The following is a 27,636-nucleotide window of genomic DNA, read 5'->3' as shown; positions in this document are numbered from 1 at the left end:
ATCAGTCTACTCTCGATCATCAGTAAAGTGATGGAAGGCGTCATCAACAGCGCTAGCAAGTAGCACCTGCTAAGCAATAACCTGCTCAGTGACTCCCAGTTTGGGTTTCACCAGGGCCACTCAGCTCCTGACCTCATTACAGCCTTGGTTCAAACATGGACAACAGAGCTGAAAATCCAGAGCTGAGGTGAGAGTGATAGCCCTTAACATCAAGGCTGTGTTTGACCGAGTGTGGCATCAAGGAGCCCTAGCTAAACTGGAATCAATGGGTCTCAGGGGCAAGCACTCCAGTTATGATCATTGAAAGTCAGCCATCTTAGCTCCAGAAGATCTCTGGAGGAGTTCCTCAGGATAGTATCCTTGGCCTAAACATTTTCAGCTGCTTCGATGACTAATATCCTCCATCATAAAGTCAGAATTAGATATGTTTGCCGATAATTTCAAAGTGCTCAGCCACCATTCACGATGACTCAAATTCTGAAGTAGTTCATTCCAATACCTGGACAATATTCGGGTTAAGGCTGAAGAGTGGCAATTAACATTCATGCTACACCAATGCCAGACATTAACTATATCCAGCAAGAGAAAATCTAAATATTGCCCGCGAGCAATCAATGTCATCGCTTTATTCACGAATCCCCCAGGATCAGTAATTGCCCTTGATGAGAAACTGAGTCAGTGGCTACAAGAACACGTCAAAGGCTAGGAATCCTGCAGTAAGCAACTAAACTCCTGACTCCCCAAAGCCTGTCCAACACCTACAAGGCACAAGTGTGATGGAATACTCCCCATTACCTGGATGGGTGCAGCTCCAAACACACTCAAGAAGCTTGACACCATCCAGGGCAAGGACCTTGCTTAATTGCCACCACAACCGCAATCACCTCTTCCCTCAACAATTGATGCTCAGTAGAAGCAGTTTGTACCATGTATGAAATGGATTGCAGAAATTCACAAAGCCTCCTCAGACGGCAACCTTCCAAACCCACAACCAATTCCATCTAGAAGGACAAAGGCAGCAGCTATATGGGAACACCACCATCTGCAAGTTCCCCTCCAAGCCACTCACCATCCTGACTTGGAAATATATTACTGTTTCTTCACTGTCACTGGGTCAATATCCTGAAACATACTGCCTGTTGGCATTGTGGACGTGGCTACACCAAATGACTTGCAGCAGTTCAAGGAGGCAGCTCACCACCCTCTTAAGGGCAATTGGGAATGGACAATAAATGCTGACCCGCATCCCATGAATGAATGATAAAATTATCCCAGCTAGGAAATCCAACATTCATTCAGATCTGCTTGGAGTGTCTTTGCTGCTACCTCACACTTATCTCATTTTTTTTCTTAGCTCCAGCTCTTCCAGTTCACTGACAGGGAAAAGCTGCAAAATTTTATTGCTGAACATATATGCTGTGTAAGTACTTCCCTGTGTTAGCAAATGAAAGTATATTGCAGCTTATTGCCTTAGGTTAATGTAAGACCAAAACCTTTGAAGTATGATGGCCATTGAATGCTTACAACACCTATTTATGTAGGACATTTAACATCACAAAACACTTCAGGGTGCTTCATATGAGTTTAATCAATAGCTTGCTGGGAAATTGGTTAGCGCAGTTTGCTGGACTGGTTACTAATGCCTAACAGTGCAGGTTCAATTCCTGTACTAGCTGAGGTTATTATGAAGGCCCCATCTTCTCAACCTTGTCCCTTTTCGGAGATGTGGTGTTCCTCAGGTTATACTGCTTCCAGTTGACTCTCTCACTCAAATGAAAGAGTGAAACTATGGTGACTGCTAATCATTACAGCATAGGAAATAGGAGCAGGAGAAGACCATTCAGCCAATCAAGTCTCCTCTGCTATTCAGAGAGATTATGGCTGATCATCTACCTCCTCACTTTGCATCCGCACTATCCTGATATCCCATAATGTCCTCAGTATCCTGGAATTTCTGAGTTGGAGACAGAAAGTTCATGACTGAACTTTCAGAGACCTCTGGAGTCAACAATTCCAAAGATTTGTTCCCCTCTAGTGAAGAAAGTCCTCCTCATTCTCAGTTTCAGATGACTTGCCCCTCATTCTGAGACTGTGCCACCCTGGTCCTAGACTCACCAGCTAAGAGCACTCATTTTTTGAGGGTGGTACTTTTGTCCTCATCCTGATACTGAAAATCCTCACCTTCTTGTCCTAAGAATTCAGGTACATCGGTACATAATTCTTCGAAGTTTGCATCACATTGCAGGGATGTGTGCCAGGAGCAGGCAGGTGGAACTGGTTTAGTTTGGGATTATGTTTGGCATGGACTGAATCCCATGGGTTAGGTTCAGGCTCAAGGGTGAATCTTTAATTTGACTGAAGGTTAGACCGAAGGGTCCTTAAAGTTCAATACTGTCCTTCTCTACTTGCAATTTCAGTGGAGACATAAATTCACTAATTAACTTAAAGCTTTTGGTAAAGTGTCAGAAATGAAGAATTCCAAACCAACAGATCAAAGAATTCATTAGCGCATAGACTGATCCAACGGTATACAAGAACGGTATCTGCAGGTATGAAAGTGTTGCAATTTTTGACTCTAATTTCCTGTCTGATTAGTTTACAGGTGAAGGGAGTCATGCAGTCATTCTGTTCATCTACAGTTTACTCTTGTCAAGGACCCTGGAAAGGTAAGAGAGTTCAAGAGTTTGAAAGTAATGTGGGATCCAAATCTTTCAAAAATACTGCAGGGTCTCTACACAAGGCATTGCAGTGTTTAATTTGTCAAGGCTGCTCAGATTATCGTTCAGGACAAGAAATATTCATGGATAGAAGAGAAAACTGGACGTTCAGTGTAAACTTAATTTCGAGCATCTCCAACTGGCCCAGTTGGAAGCCAAGCTCAATAATAGAAGGAAACTCAACCTTTCAATTCACCGACCTTTTCAAATATCACCTCCCCAAACCAAACCCCAACCATAACCAAAACCCCACCATAACCCTAACTCTAACCCCAACGATAACCATAAACCTAACCCTAACCCCAACGATAACCAAAACCATAACCCTAACCCTAGCCCTAGCTTTTTTCATATATCTCCTCCCCAACCAAAACCCTAACCTTAACCCTAACCCTAACCCCAAACCTAACCCACCATAACCATAATCCCAACCTTAACCCTAACCCTAGCCCTTTTCAAATATCACCTCCACAACACAAACGCCAGCCACACCCCTAATCCAAAACCTAACCTTTTCAAATAAAGCCTACCCAGCAGCAACCCTGACCCTAATCCCAATCCTAACCCTAACCCTAATCCCAACCCTAATCCTATCCCTACTCCCAATCCTAACTCTAACCCATACTCTAATCCCAACCCTAATCTTAACCCCAATCCTGACCCTAACCCCATTCTAGCTTGAACCCTAACCCTAATCCCACCCCTAACCCTAACCCTAATCTCAATCCTAACTCTAGCCCTAACCTTAATCCCAATCCTATCCTTAACACTGATCCCAATCCTAACTCTAACCCTAGCACTAACGGTAACCCTGACCCCGACCCTAATGCACCTTTTCAAATATCATCTCCCTAACCCTGACCCTAACCTTAACCCTAACCCTAACCTAAACCCAACCCCAACACCAACCTTAACCCTAACCCAATGGCAGGACATGTGGATTCAAGCAATAGACTCTCTAATCACTCCAAATTCCATAGTTTTCAAGTGGAAGAAAGTCATCCTTGGTCCAGAGGAACTGATCAAGAGAAGAGAATGTCCTATCCATGTTAAATGTGTAAGATGATATTTCTCGTATAGTTCAGCACAATAGTAGATTAGATTAGATTACTTACAGTGTGGAAACAGGCCCTTCGGCCCAACAAGTCCACACCGACCCGCCGAAGCGTAACCCACCCATACCCCTACATTTACCCCTTTACCTAACACTACGGGCAATTTAGCATGGCCAATTCACCTGACTTGCACATCTTTGGACTGTGGGAGGAAACCGGAGCCCCCGGAGAAAACCCACGCAGACACGGGGAGAACGTGCAAACTCCACACAGTCAGTCGCCTGAGGCGGGAATTGAACCCGGGTCTCTGGCGCTGCGAGGCAGCAGTGCTAACCACTGTGCCACCGTGCCGCCCACCAGTGTATGGAAGTACCATGCCACAGAGCTTTAGGACAGGATTCACATTTGAAGTACCATGAACAGTTTTGGTCCCCTTATTTAATGAAAGATATTTTATTAGAGGCAGTTCAGAGAAGGATCACCAGGTTGATCCCTGGTATGGATGTGAGGGATGTTGAATCAGCCATGATTCTATAGAACTGGTTTGAGAGACTAAATAACCCGCCCCTGCTATTACTTCTTATGGTCTTACAGTCTAAGAAACCATCACCTGGTGGGCAGCACGGTGGCACAGTGGTTAGCACTGCTGCCTCACAGCGCCAGAGACCTGGGTTCAATTCCCACCTCAGGCGACTCTCTGTGTGGAGTTTGCACATTCTCCTCGTGTCTTATGAGCAAATGTTAAATGGTTTTGGAGTTTAGAAGAATGAGCGGTGTGCGTGTTGAACCATGTAGGACTTTTAAAGGAAAACTCAGTCGACTTGGCAGCATCTTTGGAGAGAAAGCCCAGTTAATATCTCGGGTCCAGTGACCCTTTTCCAGAACATTCTGAAGAAGAGTCACTTGACCCGAAACATCAACTCTGGTTTCTCTCCACAGATACTGCCAAACCGAGTTTTCCCAGCAATTTCTATTTTTGTTTCCGATTTCCAGTATCTGTAGTTCTTTGTTTTCTGTTCAGGATTCTTAAGGGACATGACAAGGTAAATGCTGAGAGAATATTTCTCCTCATGGGAGAGTCTAGGACCAGAGGGCGTAGTCTCTGAATAAAGGGACACCAGTGTAAGCCTGCGATGAGGAGGAATTTCTTCTCTCTGAGGGTTGTGAGTCTTTGGAACTCCTTGCCATAGAGAGCTGTGGGAGCAGAGTCCTTGTGTGTACTTAAGGCTGAGATAGAAAGATTCCTCATCAGTAAGGGATTCAAGGATTACAAGGAAAATATAGGAAAGTGGATGTGAGGGATGTTGAATCAGCCATGATTCTATAGAACTGGTTTGAGAGACTAAATAACCTGCCCCTGCTTTTACTTCTTATGGTCTTACAGTCTAAGAAACCATCACCTGGTGGGTGGCACGGTGGCACAGTGGTTAGCACTGCTGCCTCACAGCGCCAGAGACCTGGGTTCAATTCCCACCTCAGATGACTCTCTGTGTGGAGTTTGCACATTCTCCCCGTGTCTGTGTGGGTTTCCTCTGGGTGCTCCGGTTTCCTCCCACAATCCAAAAATGTGTAGGTTAGGTGAGTTGGCCATGCTAAATTGCCTGTAGGAGAATGGGTCTGGGTGGGTTGTGGGTCGGTGTGGACTTGTTGGGCCGAAGGGCCTATTTCCACACTGTAAGTAATCTAATCAAAGGCCAAATGTTATGGTATTATGCTTTCATTGGGATGCACTAGGAAGAGTAGAAAAGGAAATGTTTACATTTAAGTCACTCAATTTTTCTTCATCCTTCTTTAACCCTCTCTTCCCATAAGGTGCAGCAAGTCTCTGTCCCTTCATCAGATTTATAAAGTGATGAACAATGGTACAGCTTATACCAACAGTAACTGTTTCCTGGTTCTATTCACACCCTCTCCTTTCGTCCATTTCAATCAATTTCCCAGAAGTGTAAACAATTTATGAAACTGCTGAACATGGAGTGTGTTAGGTTGGATTGAATTGAGTGGTATTGTCTTAGATTGGGGTTGAGTTGTATTGGTTTGTGTTGGTTTGGGTTGCGTTAGGTTGGGTTGGGTTGGGGTTGAGTTGAGTTGTGTTCTGTTGGATTGGGGTTAAGTTGTGTTGGTTTGGGTTGCGCTGGTGTGAGTTGTATTGGGTTGGGTTGTGTTAGGTTGTGTTGGATTGGGTTGAGTTGAGTTGTATTGAGTTGGGTTGGATTGTATTGGTTTCGGTTAGGTTAGGCTGAGTTGTGTTGTGTTGTGTTGTTGGATTGTGTTGATTTGTGCTGAGTTGAGTTGTTTGCTTTCTGATATTTTGTCCTTTTTGCAGGCTCTATACTGATATGGACAATACAACCTCTCACCTCTTGCAGCTGAGTCTGGGAAATTTCATCTGCACACAAGTAAGAATTAATATTTTAAACTATATGTTTCTTAAAAATAAAAATCTGGTGGGGTCCACATCATAACTTGTACCGTGTCCTGTTTAAACTTGTTCTCGTTTACCTGATTAGCTCATGGTCTGGCAACACTTCAGTTTTGAATTCCTAATCCTTGTGCTCAAATCACTGTACATTCTCACTTTTCCCAGCCTCTGTAAACTCCACCAACCTTACAAAGCCCTGAGAGCTCTGCACTTCTCCAGTCCTGACCTTTTGCACATGCTTGATTTGCACCATTGGCTGTTCTCTCGGCTGCTTAAGCTACAGGTTATGGATTTCCTTCCCAGAGGTGTTCAAGAGGACATTAGATGGTTACTTGGATAGAAATACCATGCAGGGATACAGAGAAAGGGCAGGGGATTGGGCACCAGGTAACAGAACTAATGTAGGTCTGATGGGCCGAATGGCCTCCTTTAGCACCAGAACATTTCTGTCATTCTGTGAAACTCACCACTTCGCGATCTCCTTTTCTACTTTCAGGCATTCCATAAAATCTTCATTTTTGCCTGTCCTAAAACTTCCTTAAGCTGGAGTCAAATGATAACACTCTTGTGACATGTGGTAATGTTATAAACAGCTAAAAGTCTTACCTACAGTAATTTTCTAGGTTAGAAACACAGAAAATTGGAGCTGGAACAGGCCATTCAGCCCATCGAGCCTGCTCTGCCATTCAATATGATCATGGCTGATCATCCAACTTAATACCCTGTTCCTGTTTTCTCCTCTATGCCCTTTGATTCCTTTAGCCCAAGATCTATATGTATAGGATGTTTCACCTCCTCAGTCCGGTTGGAGTCCTGGAAATAAAATGGTAGCGTGTAACTTACAATACTATCCAATTCTACCCATCACCTTCAAAAATAAACCATCATTTTAAAAATCTTTACATGCTGTTTCATCTCTGTTTTGTATCATCGTTTTAGGCCCTCATAAACCTAATGCTCACTGGGAGAGCTAGTCCGAATGTTTTCAATGGAGACCTTCAATATGATAACCAAGGTGTCCTGCTTAAAGAACCAAAGCATGGAGTCCTTGCCCGAAGTGATGTGGGGTATCTCTACTGGAACAGACATGAGCTAGAACATGAGAGGCTCCCACAGGTACCTTACTGTGCTTTGTTTTTTTTATTTTTCTGAGGCTGTAAAGGTGGGACTGTGTCAAATTTGTCCAAAATCACCAAGCTGGTTATTTCCATGAAAGCCAGCAAGATTGAACAGGAGTGAGATATCTGCTACCCCACATAAAAGGTTGTCAGCGAATGCTTTCCAGCTCCCAATGTCTTCCCCATGGCCATTTAATTGGCTGGAGGTATGCTTTCTACATCTACTAGGCAAGGATGCCCTACCTGGGAGAGCTGTGGATCAATCCATTTGTCAACAGCCCTCTAGCTCAAGAGCACCACCACGTGCACTGACCGCTCCTGGAACTACAACTAGTGTCAGGACAAAAGATGAGCGCAAGAGTTCCTTTGCTTTATTATTGTCACATTTACCTAGGTACAATGATAAGTTCTGTTTGCGTGCAGAACAGCAGATCATACCATACAAAGTGCATTAGGGTAATAGAAAAAGAGGGAAGAATACAATATTATAGCTCCAGAGAAGGTGCGTAAAGAGTGAAATCAACATTAAATTTAAAACCTGAGAGGTCCATTAAGAAGTCTGATAAAAGTGGGGAAGAAGCTGTTCTTGAATCAGCTGGGTGGCACGGTGGTTCAGTAGTTAGCACTGCAGCCTCCCAGCACCAGCGACCCAGGTTTGATTCCTGCCTTGGGCGACTGTGTGTGTGGAGTTTGCATGTTCTCCCCGTGTCTGTGTGGGTTTCCTCCGGTTTCCTCTCACAATCCAAAGATCTGCAGGTCAGGTGAATTGGCCATGCTCAATTCCCCATAGTGTTAGGTGCATTAGTCAAGGGTAAATGTAGGGGAATCAGTCTGGGTGGGTTACTCTTCGGAGGGTCGGTATGGACTTGTTGGGCTGAAGGGCCTGTTTCCATACTGTAGGGAATCTAATCTAAATGTGCTTAAGCTTTTGTATCTGGATGGGCTAAGAGGCCTGGAGCAGAGAGATGGAAATGACCAAACCATCGGCAGGTCTGGTAGCATCTATGGAGAGAGAAACAGAGTTATCAGAACTCATTCTGAAGAAAGGTCACTAAACTCAAAACGTTAACTCCACAGATCTGCCAGACCTGCTGAGTTTCTCCGGCAATGTCTGTTTTTCTTTAAGAAAGGGTCCTAGCTGTTTTGTAGCATGTATAACTTGCACTATTTCAAGAGGGCAGCACATCACCACTCTCTCAATTGGGACAATTAGGGATGGGCAATGAAAGCTGAAATGATGCCCCAGTCTTGTACGTATAAAGTCCATGAGGCTTTGTAAGATTGGATGTTACCATGGTTACTGTTGGGACACAACCTGTTAGTCTGCACTACCAGGAGAAGAAATCTTCTTTCACTTCACTTTTTGTAAGTTTCATAAAGGAACACAGAAACAGGCCACTCAGACAGAGCTGGTCTTTAAGCTTCACACCCTCCTCCATTGTACTTCATCAAACTCAGCTGCAAATTTTATTCTCTCACTGGATGGTCAGTATCACTGACTAGACCAGCACCTGCTGCCTGTCCTGAATTGAGCTGGTCATTGACTTCAGGAAACGGAATGGGGGGCACACCCCTGTCTTCATCAATGGAGCTGATCTGGAGATGGTCAAGAACAACAAGTTTCTGTGAGTGATGATCACCAACAATCTGTCCTAGTCCACCTACGCTTATGTAATGGTCAAGAAAGCACAACAATATCTCTACGTCCTCAGGAGGCTAAGGAAATTCAGCATGTACACAAGGACTCTTAGCAATTTTTATAGATGAACTATAGAAAGCATCCTACCAGTCCATCACACAAACCAGCCTTCCATCCATTGACTCCATCTGTACTTCCCACTGCCTCAGGAAAGCCACAAACATAATCAAAGATGCCTCCCACCCCGGTTATACTCTCTACCACCTGTTCCATTGGGCAGATGATATAAAAGTTTGAATACGTGTATGAATAGATCCAAGAACAGTTTGTCCCCTTGCTGTGACCAGACTTTTTGAATGAACATCTCAAACATCAATTCTGATCTCTCTCTCGCTCTCTCTCTGCACCTCCTCTGTGGCTGTAATACTGTATTCTGCACTCTGTTCTGCTATCCTGACGCATTTTGTATGGTACAATCTGCCTGAAAGGCATGCAAAACTACACTTTTCACTGTATCACAGTTCATGAGAAAACAACAATAAATCAATCAATAATTTCTCTTGAGAAAGTATTGAAGATGCAATGTTATGATCTGCTGCCGTCTCTGGGGCTTTGGGGGCCGGTAGGGAGAAGAGTTCCAGGATTTTTGCCTCATTCCTTTCTCCCTCATCTAGCCATCCTGCCTCTCCTTCAGACCATCAGTACCTTTCACCGGAACTAGTCCTGAGATAGCAAGTTCCACATTCTAACCATCTGCTTAATCAAAGCATTCCTCCCACCTTTTCTTTAGGTACTCTTTGAGGAACCCATTAGATCATGATTTGTTGGGCCCTGAAATTATTTGTGAGAATTTTGCACATAAATAACCAGACCAGGCAGGATATTCTGTTGATGATATTGCATTTCAGGCACCAACAGTTTCTTAAAGAATTAAGCAATGAGGTTTTAAAGATATGTACTTAGTGATGCACAACATTGCTTTGTGGATCAGTTCCAGTGTAACTGGAGCCTCTTGGATGTAGTTAATGGCATATTTATGTTACAGAGCTGTTAGGACACTGTGCACACAGTTTATCAAAGGTCACAATCACAAACTATTCCTACACAGTTATGTAAACTGTGCCCTGATGGCTCTGATAATTCCTTAATGCAATTCTTTCAATACAGGGCTATAAACAGAGAAACTACACTGTTGACATTTCTGATCAGGGAAAGGTCAAAGCCTTGTAGCAACACTGTGTAGAGCATTATCATAAGCCTCTCATTTGATGTGATAGCTATCTCAGTGGAATGGTATTCTAGAGCCCCAGGTTAATGTTTCACTTATGGGGATTCAAGCCTCACCATGGAAAATAGGGACATTTGAATTAAATGAAATCTGGAATTTCAAAAAAGTTGGTTTAATGGCAACCATGCGTTGTTTGCCATTCAAATTTAGGGAGACAATGGCGTGGTGGTATTTTTGCTGAATTATTAATCTAGAAACCCAGAGACTGTTCTGGGGATCCAGGTTTGAATCCTGCCACAGCAGGTGGTGAAATTTGAATTCAGTTTTTAAAAAGTCTGGAATTATGAGTCCATGACCATAAATCCGTTGTCAGTTATTGGAAGAACCCATTTGGTTCACTAATCCCCTTTAGGGAAGGAAACTGCCATCCTGACCTGTTCTGGCCTACATGTGACTCCAGACCCACAGCAAAATTGTTGACTCTTACATGCTCTCTGGGTAATAAATGCTACCTAAGCCAGCAAAGCCCTCGTCCCATGAGTGAATTTTTAAAAAGTTGGTCCACTAATGAACTTTCATGCTTAGAGGAGTGTCCGTCTTCTATATAAGAGAATTTGCTATCCTTACCTGGACTGACCTAATCCAACTCCAGACCCACAGAAATATGGCTGACTCTTAACTACCCATTGGTCTAAGTAGACAATGAATGAAGGTCCTGCCAATGATGCCCAATCCCATCTAAAAACTTTAAAAAGTGTGATAAATAAAATGGGCATGGATCAGTTGAGCCAAGTCTTATGTTTCTGTGTTGCACTGCGTGACTTTTATGATAATCAGTGGGAAAGGAGACTGCTAATTTTCTTGGTATCTGTAATTGATCACGACCAGGCAGTAACCATGGAAATGTGCAATCTCACTTAGCCGTAGAAGTTACCAAATTATCAGGAGCCTTTTTTGGAAGCTTCCGCATTGAGAACTCAATTTGTCTAACTGTCAAATGAATGCAGTGAGATTTTATAATGCATTTGAACTGTAAAGCATATGACATGTCTATACCAGATCTGAAGGTATTAGCCTTGACTTGTTTGTGTTGCTACAATTGTTCCGAGTGTGATTATACAAATTTGCTTACAATTGTTGCTCACTGTGCCTGCATGGTAAAGGTTGGATGTGGGCAGGAAGAAAAGTTAATACACTGTAGAGATAGCTAGAAACCTGAGCTAGAGCATGGACTCAACATCTCAAGACATTGTGAATAAAATCTGCTGCACAGTTCTGTCATCTCTGTGTACCTCCAAGTCGTAATCTTATACAACTGTTTAAAAATTCTAACCTTGTACCCCACTAACCCCCGAATGAAAATTATTTTTTCTCCCCAGCCGAATAAACCAGGGATATTGTCATTATTCACTTTAAACTTAAGGGGAGATTTAGATTAGATTCTCTACAGTGTGGAAACAGGCCCTTTGGCCCAACCAGTCCACACTGACCCTCCGAAGAGTAACGCACTCAGACCCATTTCCCTCTGACTAATGCATAGCCAAATCACCTGATCTGAACATCTTTGGATTGTGGGAGGAAACCCACGCAGACACAGGGAGAACATGCAAACTCCACACAGACAGTTGCCTGAGGCTGGAATTGAACCTGGGACCCTGGTGTCGTGAGGCAGCAGTGCTAACCACTGAGCCACCATGCCGCCCTTCATTCAAATCATTCAAAATTCTAGAGAGTCTTGATTGAGTAAATTCAGGAGAAAAGTTTAGATTTTTTAATGTTGCATGTCAGCAATTTGAGTATAATGTAAGTGTGGATTTCCGCTGGAAACATCTCAGGTAGGTTCACTACCACCTAATCTTCTTATTGGTGTTAGTTGAGGTACTGGCTGCATTTAGGGAAGGATGGCCACAGAGTGGTTCATGTAGAACTAGTTTCTGACTTGATTAAACTGTGTTGTTTTATTATGTTTTACTTAGTTGCTAGTTACAATATGTCTAACATTCGCACTGCTCAAATGCCAGGCAAGATCATCTCCACCCAGAGACAATCTAACCACTACCCCTTGACATTCAATGGCATTACTGAAACCCCATTATCCTAGAGGTTACCACTAGCCAGAAGTAGAACTGGACTCACCAGATAAACACAATGGCTACAAGAGCAGATTAGAGGCTAGGAATACTGTGATGGGGAACACACTTCCTGACTCCCCAAAGCCTGTCCACCATCTACAAGTCACAAGTCAGGAGTGTGATGGAATACCTTTCCACTTGCCTGAATGAGTGCAGGCCAAACAACACTCAAGAAGATTGACACCATCCAAGACAAACCAGCCGGCTTGATTGGCCCCACGTTCACAAGCATCCACTCCCTCATCACCGATGCTCAGTAGCCACAGTGTATACTATCTACAAGATGCATTGCTAACAAAGATCCCTCGACTGTGCCTTCCAAACTCATGACCACTTCTATTTAGAAGCATACGGGCAGCAGCTACATGAGAACACCATCATCTTTCAGTTCCCTTCCAAGCCACTCACCATCCTGACTTGGAAATACATCACCAGTCCTTCACTGTGGCTGGGTCAAAATCCTGGAATTCCCTCCCTAATGGCATTGTGGGTCAACCTACACCTGATGGACTGCAAGGTTCAAGAAGGCAGCTCACCCCCACCTTCTCAAGGGCAAGTAGAAACAGCACCCACCTAACAGGGGTGAACAAAAAATAAAAAATTGTCTCTGTGAGACATCAGACTCAAATGAACAATAAACAGACATTGCTACTTGAACTACATGATCTTAACAATAGGAACAAACATTCAGAATTTTTCTGCTACTCTTGTGAACACATAACCAATCCTAGGCCTAAAGATTAGCTCTTCCCATAAACCATCCTTTACATCTGGATAGGAGATGCCAAGGATGGGTTATGGGAAGAGCTAATCTGGATAGGCAGAGCTTAAATCTTTCTGGTACTAAGTGCCTCACATTGTCCACTAGCAGGAGGGTTGGTGACCAAAGGAAAACTTTTTAATTCACTCATGGGACACCCAGTGACAGTGAAGGAGTGACAATATATTTCCAAGTCAGGATGGTGAGTGGCTTGGAGGAGAACTTAAAGATGATGGTGTTCCCATGTAACTGCTGCCCTTGTCCTTTCAGATGGAAGTGGTTGTGGGTTTGGAAGTTGATATCTCGGGTCATTGGTAACGTCAGCAGTGCATTTTGTAGATAGTGGACACTACTGCTACTGAGTATCGGTGGTGGAGGGAATGGATGCTTGTGGATGTGGTGCCAATCAGGTGGGCTGCTTTGTCCTGGATGGTGTCAAGCTTCTTGAGTGATGTTGGAGCTGCACCCATCAGGCAAGTGGGGAGTATTCCATCTTGACACATAATTTTAAGATAATTGGCATAAAAAAGGGGAGATGAGGAGACAATTATTTTACACGTGTGGAATACACAACCTAAAAGGCTGGTCATGATGTAGAGGTGCTGGCATTAGATAAAGTTAAAAATCACTGTGTTATAGTCTGACAGGTTTATTTGAAAACAGAATTTTTGGAGCCACGGTCCTTCTTCAAGTGTTCTTCAGAAATCTTGTGTTTTCAAATAATCTTATTGGACTATAACAAAGTGTTATGTGATTTTTGACTATAAGGGTAGTTTCAAGAGTAGCTTTTAAAAGGAAATTGGATATATTTTTGGAAATCATACATTAAAATGCCTGTGAGGGAAAAAACAGAGGCTGAACTTTACAGTTCCCTTCTGACGGAAGGTGCAAACAGTCTGGTTCACGTATTTCTCCAACTGAGCTGTCCACCCCCTCACACCCTCACCATGACCTTCTGGGTAGCAAATAAGGCCTAGAGCAGTCTGCCTGCTTTTGTCTCAATTGAGACCCTTAAGTAGCCAATTGTTGGCCACTAAAGAGATGCTTGCTGCCCTTATCACTGTTTTCCGGGTAGTCAGAGGAGGTTGGGAATGGAAGTCAGAGTCAGAGAGATGTACAGCCCAGAAACAGACTCTTCAATCCAACTTGTCCATGCCAACCAGATATCCTAACCGAATCTAGTGTGGTGGGAGAATGTGGAAATCCCAGCAGTGTAACCTGACGGGGCCTCAGGTAAGTCATGGTTAGTGTCTTTGTCACGGGCTCACCATCAAATTCTGCCAAGGGGTGTGGAACTGATTGGATAGTCCCTTTGAAGAACTGCCACAGATAGGATGGATAATTTCTTGCCCTGTATGCTCCAATGAGCTATCAAAATACAATTTGCTTTGCCTGTGTCAGAATACCATGTGACCTGGAAGTAGCACAGACTCTTCTCCAATTATTCCTGGTTATGTTCAGGTTTCCTGTAACACTGGGGAAGAATGAATCACTATTGAGAAATTAGATAGGCCAGGACTTCTCTCCCTGGATCGCGGGAGCCCGAGGGGTGACCTTATAGGGGTTTATAAAATCATGAGGGGCATGGATAGGGTGAATAGACAAGGTCTTTTCCCTAGGGTAGGGGAGTCCAACACTAGAGGGCATAGGTTGAAGGTGAGAGGGGCAAGATTTAAAAAGGACCAGAGGGGCAACTTTTTCACAGAGAGTGTGATTCATTTGTGGAATGAAATTCCAGAGGGACAGGTACAGTTATAATATTTAAAAGATATTTGGACAGGTAAGTGAACAGGATAGGATGTAGTCAGCATGGATGGGTTTGTTCAAAAGGTCTGTTTCCGTGCTGTATGATTCAATTTAACTGTTTCAAACAATCGCTGGTCCACAGGTCAGGGAATGCAGTCAAAGTTAAACCAACAAAGAAAACTCATCCTTTAATCTGTAACACAGTGGATTAATGTTTAGAGTGGTTCCTGCAACTGACTGTGGTTTATTTGGCAGGTTGGAAGTATGTTGAAAACTCCCAAGCTCCCGATATGGCTATGCAACATCAATGACACTTTCAGTGTGCTGTTCAACACCAATCGGCTCCTCTTGTCTGACTGGAGGATGGAGCATCTCTTCGATCTGTATTTTTACAGTGGCCAGCCATCGCAGACAAAGACCGTCACCCTAACAATTGGTACACATTTTCAAATTGAATATACAAATGACCATTTGGCTCCATGCTAGCAGTCTACATTAGACAATTGTGAGCTCACCTCTTACTCCTGTAACTTCACGCACATCCTGACTAGGAAATATATAATCATTCCTTCACTGTAACTGGGTCAAAATCCTGGAATTCTCTCCCTAAGGGGATTGTGGATCTACCAACAGCACACAGACTGCAGCAGTTCAAGAAGGCAGCTCACCATCACATTCTCGAGGGCAATGAGGGATAGGCAATAAATGCTGGCCCACCAGCAATGCCCACATCCCATGAATTTTTTTTAAAATAAGACCTAGGCTGACACTTTAGCCCAGAAAGTGGGGTGCTGGAAAAGCACAGCAGGTCAGGCAGCATCTGAGGAGCAGGAGAACCGACGTTTTGGGCATAAGCCCTTCACCAGGAATGAGGCTTGTGGGCTGGGGGTGTTGAGAGATAAATGGGCGTGGGGTGGGGCTGGGGGAAGGTAGCTGAGAATGTGATAGGCAGATAAAGGGGGGGGGGGGTAGAAGGTGATAGGTTGGAGAGGTGATTGGATGGGAAGGTGATGGACAGTTCAAGAGGGCGGTGCCAAGTTGAAGGCTTGGGACTGGGATACCGTGGGGGGGAAGGGAAATAAAGAAACTGGTGCAATCCACATTAATCCCGTGTGGTTGCAGGGTCCCAAGGTGGAAAATGAGGTGTTCTTCCTCCAGGTGTCAGGTGGTAAGGGTTTGGCGATGGGGAAGGCCCAGGACCTGCATGTCCTTGGAGAAGTGGGAGGGGAGTTGAAGTGATCAACGACAGGGCAGTGGGGTTGGTTGGTGCCTGTTACCCCCACCCTTAATCTCTTCATTTCTAACTGCCGCTGTGACATTGACCACCTCAACATATCCACCCCCCTCATGCACCCCAACCTCCTGCCCTCACAATGCACAGCCCTCCATTCCCTCTGCTCCAATCCCAACCTCACCATCAAACCCGCAGACAAGGGGGGGGGGGCACAGTGGTAGTTTGGCGCACCGACCTCTACACCGCTGAAACCAGGGGCCAACTTGCAGACACTACTCCTTCTCAACCACATCCTCACCTCCCATCACCAAACCATCTTCCAGACCATCCACAACCTCATCACCCCTAGGGTTCTCCCATCCACAGCCTTCAACCTCATTGTCCGTGAACCTCGCACTGCCCGTTTCTACCTCCTACTGAAGATTCACAAACCTGACTTCCCCGGTCGACCCATTGTCTCACTGAACTCATCCCTGCATATCTTGGCACCGTCCTGTCTCCCTTAGTCCAGGAACTCCCCACTTAAATTCGGGACACCACCCACGCCTTTCACCTCCACCAAAGCTTTTGTTTCCTGGCCCCCAATGCCTCATCTTCAACATTAACATCCAATCCCTGGACACACCCATCCGCCACAACGAAGGCCTTCCACTGACACCCTCATCTGCCTGGCTGAACTAGTCCTCACCCTTAACAACTTCTCCTTCCAATCCTCCCACTTTCTACAAACCAAAGGGACCCAGCCAAGACTGCCTCTTTGTCGGGTACTTGGAACAGTCCATCATCTGCAGCTACACCGGCACCACCCCCACTCCCCACCTGTTCCTCCATTACATCAATGACTGTATTGGCGCTACCTCGTACTCCCACGAGGAGGTTGAATAGTTCATCAACTTCACTAACACCTTTCACCCCAACCTCAAATTCATCTGAACCATGTAGACACCTCCCTCCCCTTCCTGGACCTCTCCTTCTCCATCTCCAGCGACCAACTAACTATGGACATCTACTACAGGCCCACTGACTTCCACAGCTATCTAGATTAACCTCCTCCCACCCTACTACCCTTATTCCTAATTCCTCCACCTCCACCACATATGTTCCCAGGATGACCAATTCCACCTTAGAAAATATCAAATGACCTCCTTCTTCAAAGATTGCAATTTCCCTTCCCACGTGGTCGACAATGCCCTCCAGTGCATCTCCTCCACTCTTCACACCACTGCCCTTGAATCCCAACCCTCCCAATGCAACAAGGACAGAAAACCCCTGGTCCTCACCTTCCACCCCACCAACCTCTGTAGACATTACATTATCCTCTGCCACTTCTGCCACCTACAAACAGACCCCACCACCAGACATATATTTCTCTCCCCACCCCTATCAGTGTTCTGGTGAGACCATTCCTTCCGCGACTCCCTCGTCAGATCCAGGCTCCCCACCAGCCCACACCCCACTGCCAGCACCTTCTCCTGCCACCACAGAAAGTGCAAAAACTGCGCCAAAACCTGTCCTCTTACCTCTGTCCAAAACCACAAAGGATCCTTCCACATCCGACAGAAAGTTACCTGTAACTCCACCAATATCATCTACTGTATCCATTGCAACCAATGTGGCCTCCTCTACACTGGGGATACAGGAAGCCAACTTGTGGATCTTTTCAGAGAACATCTCTGGACACCCACCCAATCAAGCCTCCCGCCCACCTACTGAGGACTACTTCTCTCGCCTCCAAAACCCCCAGACCTTCCCCTCACTGAGGATGAACGTTTAGTCCTCAGCAAAGGCCTCACCTTCATCACTCTACACTCCCGGATTAATGAGTTCGACACGTATTGCAACCTTGAACATTTCTTCTGGCGCCTCCGCCTCTGGGCCCACTTTCTCAATCAGACTCCAGCCCACCCACCGAGGACCACTTCTCTTGCCTCCAACACATCTGCAGTCCTCACTTTCTCCTGGCACTTTAGCACAGCAGGACTATTGCATGCTCTTTCCAATGAGCCGCTATCTGGCCTTGCCAATAGATGTACAAGATCTCACATTTTAAGAAGGGATCCTGGCTGATGTCCATACCTCAAATGGGACCACCAGAACTGATGATCTGGGCATCAGCTCTGCTGTTTGAGTAGCCTACTGTGCGCACAATGGCTCCCAGATTTCTTACAACAACATCTGCTTTTGGTGTGATGTGCTGTAAGGCATCTTGAGGGCATTAAAGACACCATCTAAATGCAACCTCTTTCTCATTAATTGTTGGTGCATTGTGTAAGTTGCTTGCAAATTCACACACACTGTCTAGCTTGTGACTTTTCACATGATCATAGCTAAAAGCATAACAGATGGTCACCGGATGTTAAGGTAACCTTAATTCAGAAATGACACATGTAACAGGAAATCCAAGCAAGAAGACGCTCAGATACTACCTTAAACATCCTTGGGGATGAAATCCTCCATTCTTTTCCTATTTCCTGTCGTTACATAGAAACATAGAAAACAGGTGCAGGAATAGACCATTCGGCCCTTCGAGCCTGCACCACCATTCAATATGATCATGGCTGATCATGCCGTCTCAGTGTCCCACTCCCACTTTCTCTTCATATCCTTGAGCTTCAAGGGCCACGTCCAGCTCACTCTTGAATATATCCAATGAACTGGCACCAACAGCTTCCTGTGGGAACGAATTCCACAGGGTCACAACTCTCTGAGTGAAGGAATTCTTCCTCATCTCAGTCCCGAATGGCATAACCCTTATTCTTAGACTGTGACCCCCCCCTAGTTCTGGACTTGCCCAACATTGGGAATATTCTTACCACATCTAGCCTGTCCAATCCCATCAGGATTTTATATGTTTCTATGAGATCCACCCTCATTCTTCTAAATTTCAGTGAGCACAAGCCCAGTTGATCCAGTCTTTCCTCACATGTCAGCCCTGCCATCCCAGGAATCAGTTTGGTGAACCTTTGCTGGACTCCCTCAGTAATGAGAATGTCCTTCCTCAGACTAGGAGACCAAAACTGCACACAGTACTCAAGGTGTGGCCTCACCAAGGCCCTGTATAACTGCAGCACATTGGCTGGGTGTAGATAAAAATGCATGAGAAGTCACACATAGAGAGTGAGACATGATTTCTCCAGGTTAGAGTGGGAGCCTCCATTGATTTCCCTGAAGGAAGCTGCTGAAGAAATTTCACCTCACTGATCTGTCCAGAATATTTCATTGTTTTCTGGCCTTCATTTCACTCTGCTACATTACTCCTGTGTCACATCAGTTCTATACCTCTTTCTGTAAGCTGTTTGTGTTATGGACCAGGCCAGACCCCCTCAAAACATTTTCAGAAAACCCCCTAACATATCCATTTGTTTTAAGCAGGTGTAATGCAGATATTCTGGGAGGGATGCAGCTGGTCAAACCACTTAGTTTTAAACAGAACAGAATTTACTTACAAGATTACAAAATGAAACACAAACAAAAGAGAATGAAATACATAATAGCAACCTATCAGAAAACCCAGCAGATTATCACAACTTAACGATGCTGTTCCAAATACTTGCAACAATCCCCTTAAACACCCCTTGGCACAAAAGGTAAAATCAAACACAGGGTCTTAAAGGAGAGAGGGCAGAGAGAGAGAGGAGGATCAGCGTGGACCTGCTTCTTTGGATCCAGCAACATCACAACTGCCTGCTTTCAGTGAATAGACTGCCAAACACCAAACCAAACCAAACCAAACCAGAGAAAAGCTGGGCTGGGAGAACTGGCCACTCCCCTTTCATTGTACAATTTTTTTTGTAGAACTTGAAAGCCTTTTGCCTAAGACACTATCTGTTAGCTATCATCAAACTGGCCCTAAAACCCATTCAACTTGAACTTTTCAGAGTCTGGGTCTTTTACAACATCTCTGAAAATAAAACCAAGGACAACATCACCTTGTTAAATGGCTAGCATCATCACATTTGCTTCAAACGTTCTTGCATCTTTCACTAATTAGACCTCGCGTCCCTCAGATCTCCTTGCCTCACACTGTCGACAGAATTCTCTAATGTTAATGTTACCCTCTCTTGTAGATACTCACTCTCATCACTGGGAGGATGGGATGCATGAGGAGGAAGGAGATCCTGAGAAAAGGTTCCCCTCGGTAGAAATGACCATTCGCACCAAGTGGGAAGGAGCTGTTATTGACTGGAATGGAACTGTACCCTTTTTCTGAAAGATCCCAGCAAGGGATTCACAGGAGACTGTTAAACAATGATAGATGACTGACCAATTCTGTTGTATTGGGAAATTGAAGGCTGACAGCACAAGTCTATTATTGTCCATTTACCCCTAGTTCCTTGGTACTGCACAGGCAGAGTCCCGACAGTGTTCAGTCATATATTTTGTATCGTTACTTGAGCAATTCCAAAGTTATTCATGTTCTCTCAAGCTGTTCTTATTGAAGCATAAATAGAGAGCTCTCTTTAGGTGCTCTTGTGATGTGGTGATAGTAACCTTGCCTCTAAGTCAGGAGGCTTGGGTTCATGTGCCACCTACTCCAGAGGTGTGTCATTACATGTCTGGGATGGGTTGATTAGAAATAGCTAAGTTGAGAACTTTCTGTGTTGCTGCTAACCCAATAACTAATCTGTTCTGATGACTTGAACAAATAGGCTATATTTAAGGCACAGAGCATCTAAATGCATCTGCCATTAGCTAGACTTGCCTTGCACCCTTCAGCTCAAACAGAAACTCCCCCATCAATAAGTTGAATTTGTGCAGAGAGAAAGGCACAACAAAGACAACCTGATAAAATAACCATGAGGGTATAGACTCATAGAGATGTACAGCACAGAAACAGACCCTTCGGTCCATCTCATCCACGCCAACCAGATATTTTTAATTAATCTGATCTCATTTGCCAGCATTTGGCCCATATCCCTCTAAACCCCTTGTATTCAGATACCCATCCAGATGTCTTTTAAATGTTATAATTGTACCACTCTCCACCACCTCCACTGGCAGCTCATTCCATACACAAACCTTAGGTCCCTTTTAAATCTTTTCCCTCTCACCCTAAACCTATGGTTTTCGACTCCCCTACCCTGGGAAAAAGGTCCTGGTTATTCACCGTACCCACGCCCCTCATGACTTCATGATGCCTCAGCCTCCAATGCTCCAGGGAAAATAGCCCCTTTTTACTCAATCACTCCCTTTAGGTCAAACCCTCCAACCCCTGGTAACACTGTAATAAATCTTTTCTGCACCAATTCACCAATTATAGCAGCAAAATCAGAATTGAATGCAGTATTCCAAAAATGGCCTAAAAAATGTCCTGTATAGCTGTAACATGACATCTCAACTCCTATAGTCAATGCACTGACCAATAAAGGCAAACATACAAAATACCTTCTTCACTATCCTGTCTACCTGCGATTCCACTTGGTATCTCCTTTGCAAATCAGATTGAAGGATTAAAAGTTAAATACAGAAAGGGCTGAGAAGGGGGAAAAATAAAGGCAACAATTTCAACATCAAAGCAGGTACAGAAAGTAGAATAAGTAGCGATAGGAAGATTGGATTAAGAAAGAGGGCATGAACAAGGTATTTGTTCATTTTCAAAGCCAGAGAGGTTGATTGGAGGTAACCAACACTTATCATGTTGTTAAAGGTGAGCTTAAGAACATACAAAAATAAGAAATTGGAATAGAAGTAGAACAGTTTGCTTTTTGAACCTCTTTCACCATTCAGTAAGATCATGGCTTTTCAGAAAGTATTCAGTAATGTCCCCTCAAAATCTTCAACAATTCAATGAGATCACCTCTCATTCCTCTAAACCCTAGAAAGCTTGTGTCCACTCTATTCAATTTGTTCACAATGGATGACAATCTCATCCCAGGAATCATTCTAGTGTGCTACCTCCAAGTCAGGTGTATCGCTTCTTAGATAAGTAGCCCAAATCCATGCACAATACTGTAAATGTGGTCTCACAAAAGTCCTATAAACAACCGCAGCAAGGTTTCTTGTCTGTTGTAGTCCATATTCCGAGCAATAAAGGCCGAGATGTCACAAGAATTGAAGCCAACATGCCAATACACTTCCAACAACTTTCTGTGGCAGATTTAATGAGCATGTTCTAAAAACTCAAACTGGATAAGTTCAGAGCAAGATGCTGCTTTGTAAAGTTGTTGTTGTGACAGCGAGTCTGGCTGTTTTATTTTGATTAGATTGCCTACAGTGTGGAACAGGCCCTTCAGCCCAACCAGTCCACACCAATCCTCTGAAGAGTAACCCATCCAGAAACCAGCCCCCTCCACATTTACTCCTGACTAATGCACCCAACACGATGGTCAATTTAGCATGGTCAATTCACCTGACCTGCACATCTTTGGAAATGTGGGAGGAAACCAGAGCACCAGGAGGAAACCCACGCAGACACAGGGAGAATGTGCAAACTCCACACGGACAGTCACACACGGCAGGCATCTAACTCGGGTCCTTGGCGCTGTGAGGCAGTAGTGCAAAACACTGAGCCACCGTGCCTCCCATTTTGAATACTATCTGTTCTAAATGGGCTTGACAGACCTCCATTGAGACTGAACAGAGAAACTGGAGCCTGAACAAAATGTGGAATTTTCATGGCCACATGACTAAAAATCTGAACCACTAACTATAGAATCATAGAAAGGTAATGGCACAGGAAGAGGCCATTCAACCTGTTGCGTTTGTTCAAATCTCGCCTTCTAGCTTTGTAGGTTATGGTCTGTCAGGTGCAGATCCGGGATATTTTTAAATGAATAAATCAATTTTAAATGATTGAGGTCTCTGCCTGAACTGCCCTTTTGCAAAAAAATGTTTTTCCTCATATCCCTTCCAATCCTTCTACCAATCAACTTAAATCTGTGTCCCCTGATATTTGAAGCAGATATTTTCCATCTACTTTATCTAGGCATCTTGCAATCTTACACACCACAATTAATACTATGTCCCAAAGGAAAATAACCTCAGCATATCTAATCTTTCCTCGTGGCTGCAATTTTCAAATCCTGGCAATATTCTTGTAAGTCTCCTTTGTACTCTATACAGAACCACTATGCCCTTCCTGTAATGCAGTGACCAGACTTGTACACAATATTCTAGCTCAGGTCTAACCAGTATTTCATTCATTTGCAGCATTGCGTCCATTCTTTTGTATTCTACACCTCATACAATAAAACAGCATTCCATATGCTCACTTTATCACCTTATCTATTAGGAGAAAGTGAAGACTGCAGATGCTGGAGATCACAGTCGAAAAATGTGGGGCTGGAAAAGCACAGCAGGTCAGGCAGCATCCGAGGAGCAGGAGAGTCGACGTTTCAGGCATAAGCTCTTCATCAGGAATGGGCCTGATCTGCTGTGCTTTTCCAGCCCCACACCTCTCGAATCACCTTATCTATTGTCCTGCCACATTCAAGAACCCGTGGATGTGCATTTTAAGGTCTGTTCCTTTCTCTACCTCTTTTATTATCCTCCCGTTCATTATATATTGGTTTTGTTTATCCTCCCCAAATGCATTACCTCGCACTCCTCCAGACTGAATTCCAATTGACTCTTTTCCATACACTAAACCGAATCATTGATATCATTCTACAGTCAACAGTTATCCTCTTCATTATCAACCACCTGACCAATTTTTATGCTACCCGCAAATTTCCAATTCATGTCTCTCACTTTTAAGTAAAAATCATTAATGTCTGCAATGAACTGCAAGGGATCCAAAACTGAACCCCACACAGCATTTCTTTCACAAGATTATCTATTGACTGCTACCCTTTGTTTATTTTTTATGGATTCAACACACCACGTTCCCCTGTGTCCCACTGGCTTTCACGTTTCTGATCCAATCTGCCACGTGGGGCCTGCTCAAATGACTCACTAAGATCCATGTTGACAACATCCATGACACTACTGTAACAATCCTCCTTGTTTCTTCCTAAAATCTAGGAAGATACAACCTTCCTGTCACAAAACCAAGCGGACCATCTCTGATCTATGAGGAAGAAGGAGAATGGAACAAAGTCATAGATGCAGTGTAGGCATGATGGGCTGAATGGCCTCCTTAATCGGAGCTCTCCAGATTAGAATCTCACTTTTTAAAGTCTCCTATTAGTTTGTCACTGATTTTCCTTCAACTAGCTAAATGCAGTATACCATCTCCAGGTCATTGCAACATCTCTCTTCCCCCCAATTTAGACCTTTTGTTCCTATTCTATCATTGTCCTCTTCCATCATGGTGCTAAATCTAACTGCATTTTGATCACTATCTCAAAATTGGTCAGCCACTCCCACTTCTTTAAAATCAAGGTTTCCCTGCATCAGTTTCAGAACCTTAACCAGCCAGTGGTGCCCATTTTTGTAAATGGAGTAATATCTTGAAATCAGTTCAGTTTACTCACCACATAAGCAAGTAGAATTGGATCTCTGTTCGCATGCAGCAATTCAAAGACATGCTGGATGTTAGTGTTGATGTAGAAAGCCGGGTATTACACTTGACAGAAAAGCCTCCTTCTGACCCTACAGCGTTGCCATCCATCAGCTCTTCCAACCTGATCTTTCACTCTTAATGCCATTTCTTCACGGCTGGTTGAGAAAAATCCCAAGGGTAATTTAAGAGTAGTATTGATAAGTACAGCTCCAGCTGCCCAGGACATTAAGCTTGATCAGTCCCTCATGAGGTTTAATGCTGCTTGGCAAAGCCACTCAATATGGGAGCGGATGGGTAATAAACAGCCTTCGCTAGCCATTGATGCATTGTGATATTGTGTCAATAACTCTTAGAATAATGAGATACATTCCTGCTTTATATTGGTGGGGCTTTGTGGTAGCATCTCTCTCTCTGAGCTAGGAAGACCAGGTTCACCTGCTCCACAGATGAATAATAACATACCTGAATAGGTTGATTGAGAATTATCTATAGTCAGGTAGGGCAAATGCAGAATGGAGGATTTCATAAGTATCATAATTTATTGCTTTTCCCTTTTCATTCATTGGATGTTTTGCATCGGCCAATATTTATTGCTCATCCCTAAGTGCCTACAGGTTGTTTTGCTATAACGCAACAGTTGTGTTCCTCTGCAGCCTCACGCTACAGAAAATCACGCAAAGGAAAACCCCTATCGAAAATTGCGCCGTAGAAGATCACTAATAGAAAATCGCCATCCCTGTTCAGTAGATAGTTTGCATTATCCAAACAACATCCACAACTCGTCAACTGTGTTACAGCCAATTTGTGCTGACGAAACACGTATTATAGCAGAACAACCTGTACAAGGCAGATAAGAGTCAATCACATTGTTGTAGATTTGGAGTCTTATGTAGGCCAGACAGGTTCCTTCCCCAAAGGGTGTTAGTGGATCAGATGAAATTTTAAAACAATAATTGGCAATGGTCACATGGCTGCTATTAGACTAGTTTCTGATTTTTATGATTGAATTCAAGTTTTACCATCTGTCATGACAGGATTTGAACCTCTGGCCCCATAATATTAGCATGAGACTCTATAAAATCATGAGGGGCATGAATAGGATAAATAGACAAAGTATTTTCCCTGGGGTAGGGGAGTCCAGAACTAGAAGGTTTGAGGTGAGAGGGGAAAGATAAAGAAGAGACCTAAGGGGCAACTTTTTCACGCTGACGGTGGTGCGTATATGGAACGAGCTGCCAGAGGAAGTGGTGGAGGCTGGTACAATTGCAACATTTAAAAGGCATTTGGATAGGTATATGAATAAGAAGGGTTTGGAGGGATATGGGCCCGGGTGCTGGCAAATGGGACTAGACTAGGTTAGGATATCTGGTCAGCATGGACGAGTTGAACCGAAGGGTCTGTTTCTGTGCGTACCTCTCTATGACTCTCTATGACTACTACATTACCATTACACCATGGATTCCCCATACTTGCACTTTTCACCTTTCACAAGGACTTTTGCTGGCTCACTGAAAGGCCATTCCCCTTACCTTATTTATCAGTCAGTAAACATTCTGTCAAGATTAATTTTATTGGTGATAAAGGAATTAAATGTCAAATGGTCCTTGGCACCCATGTGTCCTTCAATCTGGATGCCCTTTGGAATACAAAGATATCCCTGTAACTGCTTAAAATCTGATTACTTAACATGGAAAATAAAAATCTGGCATGCAACCTTCTTGGATGCTTTTAATTTTACAAAAGTGCAGCAAATTTGGAGGTAGCTGTGCGATGGAGATTGAAAAGTCACTGAGATCGTCAGCACAGTCTCTACTGAATCCAGTATCAGTCCAGGTTGTTCCAAACTGAAATGCCAAAATCTGTCTGTTCTTGAAGTTTGGGTTTTGGCCAAGCCCTTGATTAACAGAGATTGCAGGCTGAGATTTTGAGCCCTCAGTTTATATATGTTATCTTCCTTCAGAATTTCAGAATCATTTGCTTCTCCAGTAGGTGGCAGTAAACAGCCATTGTATAAAAACTTGCTGAAGAGTTGTTGCAATACTGACAATACTGCATCAGTGTTTACCAAATTCTGCAGTGCTGGACTGGGAAATAAAGGATATTATTCAGGATAAATTCATTAAATTAACATGATTTTTGACAAAAATATACATGTATTTAGTTTCCAAAAAGACATGTGACAAAGTGGTTATTGCGCAAGATAAGAAACCGTAAGGTCAGTGGGAATAAATGATATGAGCTTTGAGGGTTCCTTAAATGGGTAACAGAAAATATGCAATAAAGGAGACGCCTCCTAGCAGAGCGCTTTAGGGAACATCTCCGGGACACCCGCACCAATCAACCACACCGCCCTGTGGCCCAACATTTCAACTCCCACTCCCACTCTGCCAAGAACATGGAGGTCCTGGGCCTCCTTCACTTCCTCGCCACCAGACACCTGGAGGAAGAATGTCTCATCTTCCGCCTCGGAACACTTCAACCCCAGGGCATCAAAGTGGACTTCAACAGTTTCCTCATTTCCCCTTCCCTCACCTCACCCTAGTTCCAAACTTCCAGCTCAGCACTGTCCCCATGACTTGTCCTAACAGCCTATCTTCTTTTCCACCTATCCACTCCACCCTCCTCCCTGACCTATCACCTTCATCCCCTCCCCCACTCACCTATTGTACTCTATGCTACTTTCTCCCCACCCCCACCCTCCTCTCACTTATCTCTCCACGCTTCAGGCTCTCTGCCTTTATTCCTGATGAAGGGCTTTTGCCCGAAACGTCGATTTTGCTGCTCGTCGGATGCCGCCTGAACTGCTGTGCTCTTCCAGCACCACTAATCCAGAATCTGGTTTCCAGCATCTGCAGTCATTGTTTTTTCCAAGGGGCATTTTCAGCTTGGTTGGCTGTAACTAGCAGAATGCTGCAAGGTTCTGAGCTGCAGTCTCAGCTATACACAATCCATGTTAATTATTTAAATAATATTTAAAGAATATTTAAAGAAAAATCATTTAAAGAATAATGTGTAGAAAGTGAGGACTGCAGATGCTGGAGAGTCGAAGAGTGTGGTGCTGGAAAAGCACAGCAGGTCAGGAATGATGAAGAGCTTATGCTCGAAACGTCACTTCTCCTGCTCCTCAGATACTGCCTGACCG

General features: G+C 44.0%; 1 protein-coding gene across 1 annotated transcript in view; it reads left to right on the top strand.

The window, feature by feature from the left end:
* Positions 1-27,049, top strand: part of mindy4b (MINDY family member 4B) — a 98,311-nt gene extending 71,262 nt beyond the window's left edge. Inside the window, exons 8-13 of the mRNA XM_043702744.2 lie at positions 1,355-1,420; positions 2,596-2,666; positions 6,099-6,171; positions 7,134-7,310; positions 15,073-15,253; positions 20,119-27,049. Coding sequence (XP_043558679.2) covers positions 1,355-1,420; positions 2,596-2,666; positions 6,099-6,171; positions 7,134-7,310; positions 15,073-15,253; positions 20,119-20,261 — 711 coding nt within the window. The 3' untranslated portion in view covers positions 20,262-27,049. The remainder of the gene's footprint in view (positions 1-1,354; positions 1,421-2,595; positions 2,667-6,098; positions 6,172-7,133; positions 7,311-15,072; positions 15,254-20,118) is intronic.
* The last annotated feature ends 587 nt before the right edge of the window (positions 27,050-27,636 follow it).

This window comes from Chiloscyllium plagiosum, unplaced genomic scaffold (assembly GCF_037043375.1).
Source record: "Chiloscyllium plagiosum isolate Xiang-an unplaced genomic scaffold, Cpla_swu_hap1 HiC_scaffold_13, whole genome shotgun sequence".
In the NCBI taxonomy this organism is placed as follows: domain Eukaryota; kingdom Metazoa; phylum Chordata; class Chondrichthyes; order Orectolobiformes; family Hemiscylliidae; genus Chiloscyllium; species Chiloscyllium plagiosum.
Note: the sequence above shows the minus strand (reverse complement) of the source record. Positions and strands in the feature narration are given on the sequence as shown.